Here is a 12,884-nt window from a genome sequence, read left to right on the forward strand (position 1 = left end):
TCAACATATTATCTCCCTTTATTATCTTTATCAGATGACATCTACAAATCCAGATACAATAGTCTTATAATTCTTAAAATGTAGAAAACTAAAAACTTCCAATCCACATAGAAGGAAAATTACGGCATACAACTTTGATAACAAAATAAATTAGACAACTACAATATACAATAAACACCATACTCCATCTTTCTAAGAAATTTAAATACTAAATAGCTTACATTAGATACTTCCAACATCAACCCCAAAAAAATACAAATCTATAGTACTGAATATTACTCCAACCTAACACTCCAAGTAATTTGATATCACCTAAATCTTCCTTGCCTTCACATCAGCACAATTGTTCTCACAACCTTCATCATCATCCTTAAAAGATCCCTCAACAGACAACCTTTTGCATGGTAACAAAGATTTTCCAATAATAGAATTAGAGGCCTCACTTCCACCTTCTGTGCTTACAAAATGTTGAACAACATCTTCGGTTTTATCAAATTCAAAAGCTAAACCCCCACAAGAAATATTTGCCTGCATTCACCAAAGAATATAAAAACTTAAACTAACATACAGATAATTAAAAACACCAACTGCACTTTAGATTTCATACTAATCAATCAGCATACCACTGCCTTTTTTTCACAAAAAGAAGAAGCTTCATATGCTTCCCATATGTCATAGTAATTAAACACTATGGACCTGCCGAAATCACACACTTCATAAACATTGCAATAGTTTTCATCGACATTAAGACAGAGTCCATTATGTCCCATTGGTTCATAGAAAGAACACACATAATCCAAATCCTTCAAGTCCTAAACATCCAAACACCTCAATCAATTAGTGCATCAAACAAACAAACTTCAAATGACAAGACTATACCCAAATCTAGAATTAACAATCCATTTTCCACCAGCAAAATACCTGAATTGGATATATCACTCTAATTTCATCAATCTTTGGATACGAAGAATTCAGAAAAGATAGATCACCCACAGGTCCACCAACATCTATACCACTTGCAAGAATCCTATAAAAATATGGTTGAATACATTAATCAGTATTTTCAAATACAATAAAATAAAATTATTTACATTTGATTAATCAAATCAAAAACTTTTTGCATACCTCTTCTTAAACGATATAACTTCGTCAATATCAGCATTTAAGCTAATTTTAGCAGCAGGTATCAATGTCTGAAGCAAATTTGCACCTACAGCGAGTAAAAAATTTATGCACCAATTGACCAACCATCTATATCTCAAAATAAGCATAAATTAAATACAAAGCCATGAAAGAAACTGGTGTTCAAACAATCAACAAACTAGTTAAACTTACGTCTGCATTTCTTAATCTTGGCATATTGGACAACAACCACAGGCTTCTCATTGGTATGAATCAATAAATATTCAGTCACAATCCTCACACAGTCCCCAAGCACAAGAAATACAACTTTACCCCTATTAGAAATGTTATAAATTAAATGATATCAACACTTAACTAAACTAATTTTTAACATACAATTAGAAAGACTCTCTGAATAATCCCAAATATTAGAGAAATTACTTCTCATCAGATAACTCCATCATAATCATCTTCATTTCTTCCAATCCACCTAATTGAATTCTCTGAGTAGAAATAGCAGTTAACAACCCCACCATATCTGACATCAATAATCATAAAAATAAAATTACAACCAAAATAAAACAATTCTGCAAGTTATAAACATAAAAATCATGCAAATCAAGTAGTTAACTTACTAACTAAAAAATCAGTTTGAATTTCAAGACAATTAAGATCTTCAGAAGATGAAAGTGACAATCCTGACATTGGAATCAAATTGCAGTCCGACTCAATAACCTTCGTTTTCCCACTAAATAATAACCTATACGCATGCTTAGTAGCACGGAATGATCCTTTAGCAGGCAAAACAATCAAAACGGATATCTCATACACACTGCCTTCAACAAATTGGTGAGCCCACTTACGGAACATGGCCTTCCCTAAAGATGCTTGTATTTTATCTCCCTAATTAAAATAGAGGTTAGGCAATATTATTCAACTCTAATAGCTGAATAGTAAAATATGAAAAAAGCTAAATTATACATACATTTTGGTCCATAAAAACCATCTCCAAAGTAGATGGTGCTTCATTTATAAGAACAGCAGGTAAAAACCACCTACGAATAACTCTCACTTTTATTTTCCATTTGGAGCTCGGTGGGCAGAGGTCAACCACTCTATCAAATGCATTCATAATTCCCAGAAACTTAGACAAAATAGGATTTCAAATGGTAATATGATAAAAATGAGGATCTCACTTGTCTGCCATTGACACCAGCTTATAAACGACTTTCTTAAACTCTTTCCATTAAAGTTAAATTGCTAGAAAAAGTAATTTTAAATAGAAAAACACTTTTTCTGACTAAAAGGAGATACACAATTTCAAATGATCCAATATAGAAAGACCAAAAATAAATTTTGCACTGAGTGTCACTTGACTACTCACCTTTAGCAGTACCAACCTATAAAACAGTTTTCTATACAAGAAAAAGGTAACCCATGGCAGAAATGTCACAGTTAAGTACAATATGATGTGAACAATTATGGTACTCTAACGTGTTTTTCTAAGTCTGCTATTTACAGGCTGTGACCTTGATTCTGTCTCACACAAATCAGAAGCACTGTGCATAAAGGGTGACCCAAGCAACGCTTTCGCATTCGTCATGTTCACTCTGACCAGTCAAAGCTAGTTGAGAAGTTTGCAGATTTAAGCATTAATACTTCTGACAAAGGCAAAGCTCCAGAGGAAGCTGAGCCAGAGGAAGATGAACCAGAAGAAAAATCTGGTCCCTCTGATTCACAAACTCTGAAGGTAAAGTATCACTTTATTAAAATTATGTACAAAAGGGCGTACTTCTTCTGAAGTTTGTTGATACTGACCATCAATGGGCAGATATCTTTACAAAGCCCTTAGCAGAGGATAGATTTAATTTTATTCTGAAAAATCTGAACATGGACTTTTGTCCAGAGTGAAGATGGATCAGAACCTCTGACTATGATACTTCTTGATCAGAAGATGTCTAGTCCAGAAGGTAACTCAATCAGAGTGTGTGTACCCATTGGTATTGACTCTGAGTCTGAGACAGTAACACGTGTGTCAGTATCTCTGATGCATAGTTCCTTGTGCCCGTGTGACAGTCTGTCATGATGCGTGTAGATGTGCTTCTCTCCTGTGTGTGATACGTGTATTTACTGTTACTATCATGTCTTTAATTTTTAACCGTTGATCTTAAAATGCTTTTTGAATCAACGGTTACTTAATAAAACCCACTATACAGACACGATCTCCTACACTTTCGGTTTTTACTCTCTCTCTCTTGTATTTTCAAAACCGCTTACCCTCGATTTCTCTCTCGCTCTCTATTCATCTTCAACCTTCATCTTCTACCCAAAACCTTCAACCTCTTCAACAATGGTGAGACAAACCAGAAGAGCTACTGCAGAAGCAACCCAGTTCCCTCATATGGTAGTTGGTCAAGCTACAGGCCAATTGGGCCCTGAAGCTCCTGTTCAAGATCAAGCTCAAGAGCAGACTATTCAGATTGCAGAACGGGGTTGTGCCGTTCACTGCGTATACGCTCCTGAGGAACTTCAAGTACTGGCAGAATGGAGATTTGATCTCGACAATCTTGCTACAAATGGGTATGATCTTCGTCCTGAAGTTCAAGCTCAAGGCTGGGAAAACTACTTCAACAGGCTTCGAGGACCGGTGTATGACAAATTGATTAAGGAATTCTGGAAGCACGCCGACTGCGATGATACTCAGGTGGTATCTCACATTCTTGGAAGGAAGATTATCATTACTGAGAAGTCCTTCGTGAATCTGCTGGGTCCAGAAACTGCTAGTGGGTATCGATTCCAATTCACTGAATCGAAGCTGAAACCCCAAACAAAGGATAAGACCAACAAGGCCCTGTACACCAACTACAAACCGGGCAAGACTAATTACAAAGTGATGGATTTTCATCCCAAGCTCAGAATCTGGCACAAGATTCTGCTGAACTGCATCAACCAGAGGCCAAAAGGCAGTTCCCCAGACTACATCAATTTCTGCCATAAGGCAATGCTGGTCTTCATCCAAGACAAGAGGAAACTCTGCCTCCCTTTCTTCTTGTTCTCTTACCTGAAGGAATGTATCCGGAAGTCAAGGACTACTGCCTCCATCAAGTCCGCAATCAAGTATATCTCTTTTGGGAGATTGCTGTCTGATATCTTCATTGAGAGCGGCCTCATTCAAGATCTAGTCGATGCTGGATGCACAGAGGATCTGACCACTATTGTCAGTGATGTCTTCACTGCAAATTCTCTGAAGAAGATGGGTCTTGTCCAAAAGAAGATTGCTCCTGCCCGTGAAGACACATCTTCTGAAATCAGAAGAAGAGTCCCTCTGAATGACTTTCCCCTGTGGACCCAGGCAGACAACCCTGAAGCTATCAGGTGTTTCGTTGAAGATCTGAGGAGTCAAGGCTTTGAGATTGATGTTGATGAATTCTTCAGAATGTTGCCTCCTGCACCGGAGTTTGATCCTCCTCTCACGAAGAAGGGTCAGAGGAAGATGATCTTAGAAGAATCCTCTGAGGAATCAGATGTCCCTCTGAACAAAGGGAAGAAGGCTGGTCAATCCAAGAGAAAACATGATGAAACCAGCAAGCCTGATGATGGTGACGATGGTGATAATGACGATGGTCCTCCTTCTCCCAAGAAGCAGAAGAAGCAGGTCAGAATAGTGGTGAAGCCTACCCGGGTGGAACCAGCTGCTGAAGTGATCAGAAGGGTTGAAACTCCTGCCAGAGTGACTAGATCATCAGCACAATCAAGTAAGTCTGCAGTTGCTTCTGATGATGATTTGAATTTATTTGATGCACTCCCCATCTCTGCCTTCCTCAAACAATCTTCAAATCCACTCACTCCCATTCCTGAGTCCCAACCAGCTGCACAAACCACCTCTCCACCACATTCCCCAAGGTCTTCATTTTTCCAACCTTCTCCAAATGAAGCACCTCTTTGGAATATGCTTCAGAACCAACCCACCGGACCCTCTGCTCCAACCTCACCTATTACCATCCAGTATAACCCATTAACTTCTGAACCCATCATCCATGAACAACCAGAGCCCAACCAAACAGAACCTGGACCCAGAACCTCTGATCACTCTGTCCCAAGAGCATCAGAACGTCTGGCTCCCAGAACTACTGATACAGACTCTTCCACAGCCTATACACCTGTATCCTTCCCAATTAATGTTGCTGACTCTTCTCCCTCCAATAACTCTGAATCCATTAGAAAATTCATGGAGGTCAGAAAAGAAAAGGTGTCTACCTTAGAAGAGTACTATCTCACTTGTCCAAGCCCTAGGAGATATCCTGGCCCTAGACCTGAACGTCTAGTAGACCCAGATGAACCTATCTTGGCCAATCCTTTACATGAGGCAGACCCTTTGGCTCAACAAGTTCAACCAGCCCCTGACCAACAAGAGCCAGTTCAACCAGAACCCGAACCAGAACAATCTGTGTCTAACCACTCTTCGGTTAGATCACCAAACCCTCTGGTTGCAACTCCACACCTTGGAGCCTCTGAACCTCATGTCCAACACATTAGCTCTCCACAAGGTGCCTCTGAAGCTTATAGCAGCAATCATCCAGCCTCTCCTGAAACCAACCTCTCTATAATTCCTTACACTCACCTCCGACCCACATCTCTCTCTGAGTGCATCAATATTTTCCATCATGAAGCTTCTTTGATGATACGCAATGTGCAAGGTCAGACTGACCTAAGCGAAAATGCTGACTATGTGGCTGAAGAGTGGCACAGTCTGAGCACTTGGCTAGTGGCTCAAGTTCCAGTTATGATGCAGCTCCTGCATGCAGAGGGAAGTCAGAGGATCGAGGCTGCCAAGCAAAGGTTTGCTAGAAGGGTGGCTCTTCATGAACAAGAACAGAGACAGAAGCTTCTTGAAGCTATTGAAGAGGCCAGAAGAAAGCAAGAGCAAACAGAAGAAGCTGCACGTCTAGCCGCAGCTCAAGCTGAACAAGCCAGATTAGAGGCAGAGAGACTTGAAGCTGAAGCTGAAGCCCGTAGACTGGCACCAGTGGTTTTTACTCCGGTTGCTTCTGCTTCCACTCCTGCTAATCAAGCTGCTCAGAATGTTCCTTCCAGATCTACTCATTCAAGCTCGTTCAGACTCGACATCGTGGAACAACGTCTTAATACTCATGAGTCTATGCTGATCGAAATGAAGCAAATGATGATGGAACTTCTGCGTCGATCTGATAAACCCTAGCTTTAGAATCTCTTCGCTTTTATTTTTTCTTTAACTTCGTTTTATTTCGTTAATTTCTGTTTCCTTCTTTTTAATTACTTTACTTTGGTCGTTTGTGATTATCTATGCATATAAATATATCTGACATTATGTTTGCAAAATTTTCTTTATTCATAATAAATTGCGTTTACATCATACATTTTTTTCTTTTTCCTAAAATCCTAGAATGGAGGATCCCTCCTCATTCTTCTGCACTCTTGGCGCTGCTCTGACCTCTCCTTCTCCAGACGATCCAGTGAATACTGGATGTTGTTAAGATTGACGTTCAGCTCATCCCTCTCCAGAATTTCTTCTGAAGTCTTGAGCTTCTTCTCTATAATTTCTTTCTCTTCCAGCAGCTTCAGTTCGAGCTGGCTGAGTTCTTGCACTTCCTCCACGAAGGCAAGAAATTCCCTCAAGTCTTTCTTCAGCTCTGGACGCAGGTCCTTCTCCAACAGTGTCTGTGTTAGCTCTGAGATGGTTGTTGTACCCTCTGGATGCCTAATGTTGAGGAACAAGTCCTCCTCAAAGGCTTTCTTTCTCAGCTCTTCTAGTGCTACCATGTATGATGCCATATTTCCTTTGTTGAAAGTGCTCTAGTTGTGAAGCTTACCCCTTTCTCCATCGCTTTATATAGGCTTCACTTTCTCTCTGAAAGTTAATGCTCCTACAGTTTCTCGAGGTTAAGTTATTGGTAACTGACCCTTTTCTTTACTCCCTTGGCCGGTGGTAAACGTTTTTCTTGTGCATTAACTCTTCTATTTATTTCGCCTAACTCTGATTCATGCATCGTTTTGGTTTTCTTCAAACTTAGACCTTCTCTAAGGGGGAGTACCTTGTACTTCAAGCTAAGTTTTTCACACCCCAAGCTTTTTGCTTATGACAAAAAGGGGGAGTACAACCCAGTTTTTGATGTGTAAGATGTGTTAGTGTGATTTATTTTTCTTTTGGAGAATTTAAGAGTTCCACCTTTATGACCATAGATGTGTCACTGGGCAAATACAAGGAATACATTTCACTTCTTCTGAAGTGATTTTAGTTTGACTCTGATACCCAATACTCTGATACCTTGTCCGTTTGACTCTGATACCCAATACTCTGATACCTTGTCCGTTGACTCTGATTACTTATGCGCTCTGATTAAACTATTTCATCTATGTCATAAGTTATTCACTCTGAACTCTTATATTATTTATCTCAGAATCTAGACTTTTCTAATGTTTTCATCAAGTATAAGATTCAAGGGGAGCTAAGCTCAGAATCAAGCAGTAACTTGAATTCAGAAAGAGCAAAAAAAACTATTCACATCAGGATAAGTTTTATTCTATATCCCTAAACTCTGAGTGAATTCAGTTTATTGTTTCAGAATTGTTCATCAAAAATCTTAGTTTTGTCATCATCAAAAAGGGGGAGATGGTAAGATCAAGTTTTGATCTAGTAGTACAAGTTAACCTTTTGATATGAACAATTATGGTACTCTAACAGGCTCTGACCTGGTTTTCTGTCTCACACAAATCACAAGCACTGTGCATAAAGAGTGACCTAAGCAACGCTTTCGCATTCTCAATGTTCACTCTGAACAGTTGAAAAGCTTCAGAAGATCTGGAGTCTTACAAACTCTGATATGGAACCAGTCACCAGAAGTTCTGAAGATCCAGAAGATCTGACAACCAAAAGACTCTGACGATTCAGAAGCTCTGATGGTGTAGAAGAGTCTGACAATACAGACTCTGAAGAGTGAAGGCTCTGATGTTCAGATGCAAGAAACTCGGAAGACCATGTACTTCCCTCTGAGTTCAGAATCAGAATCAGAAGATACAACGGTTAGAGGATCTGTGCTTTCCCTCTGACTCTGATCAATCAGCTTCACAATGTAAATATATTGTATTTTAACCAATTAAACATTAAACATTATTTCTAATTATAATGTTCTTCTATTGTACACTAACCAAATATAGAAAATATAAAAAGTCACAAAGAATACACAACAACATATTTCATTAATTAACAACTGCAAACCAGTGCAAGTTACATAACCATAGTACTTAGTAACATACTTAGAAAAATACTTAACCACAACACCAAACTCCTATTTTACAATAGGCCAGAACTCCCAAAATATACCCATGCCATTATCATCACACAAACCACAAAAGAGAAACCAGCAAACTGCTAGGTGACCCTTAGATCAAAAGAAGCACACTACACTGGTTATTATTTCATACTAATATAACTCCTTCTTCTCCACTTTGACATTCTTCATCTTCAGTTTAGGAACAGTTGGAGGTTTCTTACAATCTTCATCAACCTTCCTCTTGAAAATGTTAGCAGAGCTTCCCACATATGAAGGATCACTACCAAGAGAAGGGGTTAGAACCTCAGGGGATAAAACCACACAGGACTCAGAGGGGTCCTCAACTGCTACCTTATCTCCAGCAGAATTAACAACAGTCAAAGGAGTGGGGCACCTAGCCTAAACATCATCAAAATATATCATCAGTCAGAAATCAATTCCAAATTCCAAATAAACAAAAGAAAACCCATTGAAAACAAAATTAATCTATTCAATGGTTTACCAAATTTGAAGTCTGGGCAGCAGAAATTGCCTTAAAGGCTTCTATAATAGAAGGATCATCACAAATACGCTTCACACAATAAGAGTCATCAAACTGGAAAAAATTATTAGATTTCTTCTCCACCTTAAACAGCAATTCTTTCCCTACCAATTGTTCTTCCATCAAGGGAGTAATCTCAGCAGATTTAGGATCCTACAATAATAAAATGAAATTCATTCATTATACACAAGAACAAAATATATTAAAATAAGCATTCACATCTGCCACAAATTGTGTTCCATGTTATTATTTACTTGCGGGTTATCTAATCTGACAAAAATAAAATGGATACCTTCAAATTTCCCAACATATCCTTGCAAGACTTCTTAATGAGATGATGAGCATCAGAGTCAAACAACAGAAAATTTCCAGAATCAGTGCCATCAAACACCTCAAGCTTAATCTTGTATCTACAAAGCAAAAAATTGGTTACTAAAAATATCAAAAATTCAATTAAAGTTAACACTATTCATATTTCAGGTCACAAGAACAGCACCTTGCAGAAACATCCATAACATGCTTACAGCAACCGGGGCAGAAATATAATCCATCATCAAAAGTCACAGCTTTGTGACACTTGCATGCAAAATACCACCATGGATCATCTTGCAACAAACCAACCACAGTTCCATAAACAATAAACAATCCATCCTGCAAACAAACCAGAGAAATAACCCTATTAACTTTGCACAACCAATAACCTTAAATCTGGAAAACAAAAATAGCAAAATACCTCAGTAGTTTCATTCAAAGCACATATAGTTTTCTTAGGATAGTTGTTCATAAAATCTTCAAAAATTGGAACAGAAGGATTAGGAGAAATAATATGCCCCACAGGTTGATTGGGCTGCATATTAAGGCCAGATATGCTACAATAAAACAAAAGACAAATCAGAAAATTCAGAAACAAGTCAACCTAAAAATTACAAATAACAAACATCTCAAAACTAACCGGTCCATCAAAGATTCAGCTTCAGCAACCTCAGGATTAAAGATAATCCTCGATGCTTTCATTACATTCTGAAGAACATTCTTACCTATAATAAAAACAACAGAAATTAAGTGGAAATCCAATATGATTATCATTCCTTGTATAAATAAAAAAGTACCTCTAAATGACTTAAGCTTTGCAAGCTGGAGAACCACAACAAGCTTTTCCAAAGGATTAGAACTAAGGTAGTCCAATACAATCTGAACATACTCTCCAAAAAGGGCACACTCCAGTTTTCCTCTGTTAAAAAATAAAATAAACACACATATAAATACAAAATAGTAACAGGAAATAACTTACAACAGAAGGCTGAAGCAAATATTGAAATCCTTCTTAATAACGATAGGCCATACTTGTCATCACTAATTTCAAGCAACATCATCTTTGTAACAATGTCATCCTTGACATAAGTCCTTTCCTCAGAGGTAGCTGTCAACAAACCAATCATATCTACATCGAAATATTTGGATGAGAAAATTTCAAACAAAATCTATAGCCTAGGCTCATTGTTAAAAAACACCCACCAACTAAGTATTCCGTCTGGAAGCCATCATCATTAAGTTGAGCAGAATCCTTCAGAGAAAATCCCCACCTTGGGATAATGCTACTCTCAGCTGGAATGATCTTAGTTTTAGGATTAAAAAGAATCCTAAAAGGATGATCAGTAGGTCGATAGGCACCCAAATTGGGGATCAAGTGAAAAAATGTAATGATATAAACATTTCCTTCCACGAATTGTTCACCCCACTTCCTAAACATGAGCTTCCTCACAGTTGCTTGGATTTTTCCACCGTAAAATGACACATAATATTACATTATTATCTGAAGTACAATCAAATAACAAAATCAATCTAAGGGACATGAAGAAAATTTAACATACATATTCAGCAAAAAAAAATCACAATATCACAATACTAACAATAAAAAAAAAAAACAAAGCGTAAAAGAACATCACACATACATGTTGATCCAGTAAAATCAACTCCATTGAAGCAGGTTTGTTTTCCCCAGCAAACCCATCAGCAATCCATAGTCGAACAACTCTCACTTTGATCCTCCAATTGTGATTTGGAGGGCACAGGGTCACAACGGGATCAATTGCAACAGACGATGCCATCAAAAACCAAAAACGAATTACCAATTTAAAGACACAAATTTTTGTTCTCAGAATAATGTTGAACGTATATGCCTGATATCCATTCAACACCAGTCCCTTTTATACCCATGATCAAAAGCAAATGAACCCCATAAAAGTTTTTTTCTCACAAAACATTAAAAAAGTTTTCCAAAAAGTTAACACCAACAAAAAGGTAAATGACAAAGATTTCCTCTAAAAGGTTCAGCAAAAAATCACTGATCACTTTTCAACCTTTTGGTTAACACCAACAAAAAAGGTAAATGACAAAAATTTCCTCTAAAAGCTTCAGCAAAAAATCACTGATCACTTTTCAACCTTTTGGCCGATTTAAAAGAAAGTCTACAAACACCTAACGAACAAAACAAGTTCAGCCATTTTACGACGTTGTACTGTGAAAGCGACCTGTCCTTTCACCGGTTGACTTGAGATCAAGGAGCTTCAGATGAACGTTGGTGAAGCTTCTGATCATCGTCAGATTGAAGCTTGGATTCTTCTGACCTTGCAACTTCTGCTTCTGAACAAGTTCCTCAGAACTTCTGATCGTCAGAGCTAGAAAAGCTTGGGTATTCAGAACTTGAATCTTCTGCTTCTGGACCGTTCCACTGGAACATCTGGTCTTCAGAACTTCTGACTTGAGTTCTTCAGAACTTCTTAAGAGCTTCCATCTTCAGAGCTTCTGAAGTATTTGCCACTGTTCAGAACGAGCATGGTGGCTTAAAGAGCTCTCTTTTTAGTAACCCTTGGTTCTTCTTCTTCTGAACCAATAGGCTTGGGCATATTCAGAACCTGTTTGTCACAACTTAAAAAGACAAACGTTAGGGTACCACTTTTTTATTTCTAGTATTTGGACACACAATTATTAATTTCGTATCATATATAAAATTAATATTAATCTCAATATTTAATTTCATAAATTTTTATTTCTATAATTTAAGCCCACAATTATCTATACTATCAATATTTTTTTTAAATACTCTACACTATCAATATTAATATCCACTTTATAAATATTATATACCAAAAGAATTATTACAGAGAGCTATAAAGTAACAATATGAAATTTTTCCATCATACTCAACCAAAGTAAATACAAACAAAAAATAACTTTTGAAGCATAACCTAATAAATTTTAAAACTTCAATTTAAACCAAATAAAAAAACAAAAAGTAACAAAAAGAATCCTTATGGTGCACCTGCGAAGCATTTCTGAAAAACCCTAATGTGAATAGTGGCCAAAAGTTATCCCTTTGTAGTAGTTATAGATACCACTTCACCACTGATTTAAATTTCTTTTGTTTATTTAATTATTAAGCTCACCAAAATCAATATAAGGTGATAAAACTTGACATGGCCAATTTTTTTTTTGCAATTGAAAGGATCGTAATCCATAAATTGATTAAATTTAAAAGTTAAATTAAGGAAATTAGAGTCATTAATATAATTGAGAAATAAATGAGGACTATATACAAACCATGGAGTTTCTCTAACTAAAGTCAAAAGAGTTATGAACATTGAAGACTTAAGAGTGCTTGTTTCATGCAATTTAAGACTATTTTAATGTGCTTAAGTGATGTTATTTAAGAGAGTTGAGAAATCGATATCATTTAATAAAATTATAAATCTAAATGTTGTGTGATACTATGTTTTTTTTTTTCACCTTTGAGTACATACATATTAGCACCTGGTGCCCTGCACGGGTGACTTTTGTTTAAATTATCAGTATAATTTTTTTATTTTATATTTAAAATTTAATTGTCTTATAATTTGAATCAATATCATTAA

At 37.0% G+C, this 12,884-nt stretch overlaps 1 protein-coding gene across 1 annotated transcript; it reads right to left on the minus strand.

Annotated features, from left to right (window-relative positions):
* Positions 1-8,910: 8,910 nt before the first annotated feature.
* On the minus strand, positions 8,911-10,757 carry LOC130724319 (uncharacterized). Its single transcript, XM_057575521.1, has 8 exons — positions 10,489-10,757; positions 10,318-10,414; positions 10,083-10,204; positions 9,926-10,010; positions 9,707-9,842; positions 9,470-9,624; positions 9,266-9,383; positions 8,911-9,126 (listed from the first exon to the last, which is right to left on the minus strand). The coding sequence occupies exons 1-8, from the start codon at positions 10,721-10,723 to the stop codon at positions 8,923-8,925; spliced, it is 1,152 nt and encodes a 383-aa protein (XP_057431504.1). The 5' UTR covers positions 10,724-10,757; the 3' UTR covers positions 8,911-8,922.
* Between the last annotated feature and the right edge of the window lie 2,127 nt (positions 10,758-12,884).

Source organism: Lotus japonicus, chromosome 6 (assembly GCF_012489685.1).
Source record: "Lotus japonicus ecotype B-129 chromosome 6, LjGifu_v1.2".
Taxonomy (NCBI): domain Eukaryota; kingdom Viridiplantae; phylum Streptophyta; class Magnoliopsida; order Fabales; family Fabaceae; genus Lotus; species Lotus japonicus.

Excerpts from the sequence above, each read along its gene's own strand:
- LOC130724319 (XM_057575521.1), bottom strand. The coding sequence starts at position 10,723 with ATGTTTAGGAAGTGGGGTGAACAATTCGTGGAAGGAAATGTTTATATC. Across the intron at positions 9,384-9,469 it reads GTTATGGATGTTTCTGCAAG|ATACAAGATTAAGCTTGAGG; the intron begins GTGCTGTTCTTG and ends TTTGCTTTGTAG. Across the intron at positions 9,127-9,265 it reads ATATGTTGGGAAATTTGAAG|GATCCTAAATCTGCTGAGAT; the intron begins GTATCCATTTTA and ends TTATTATTGTAG.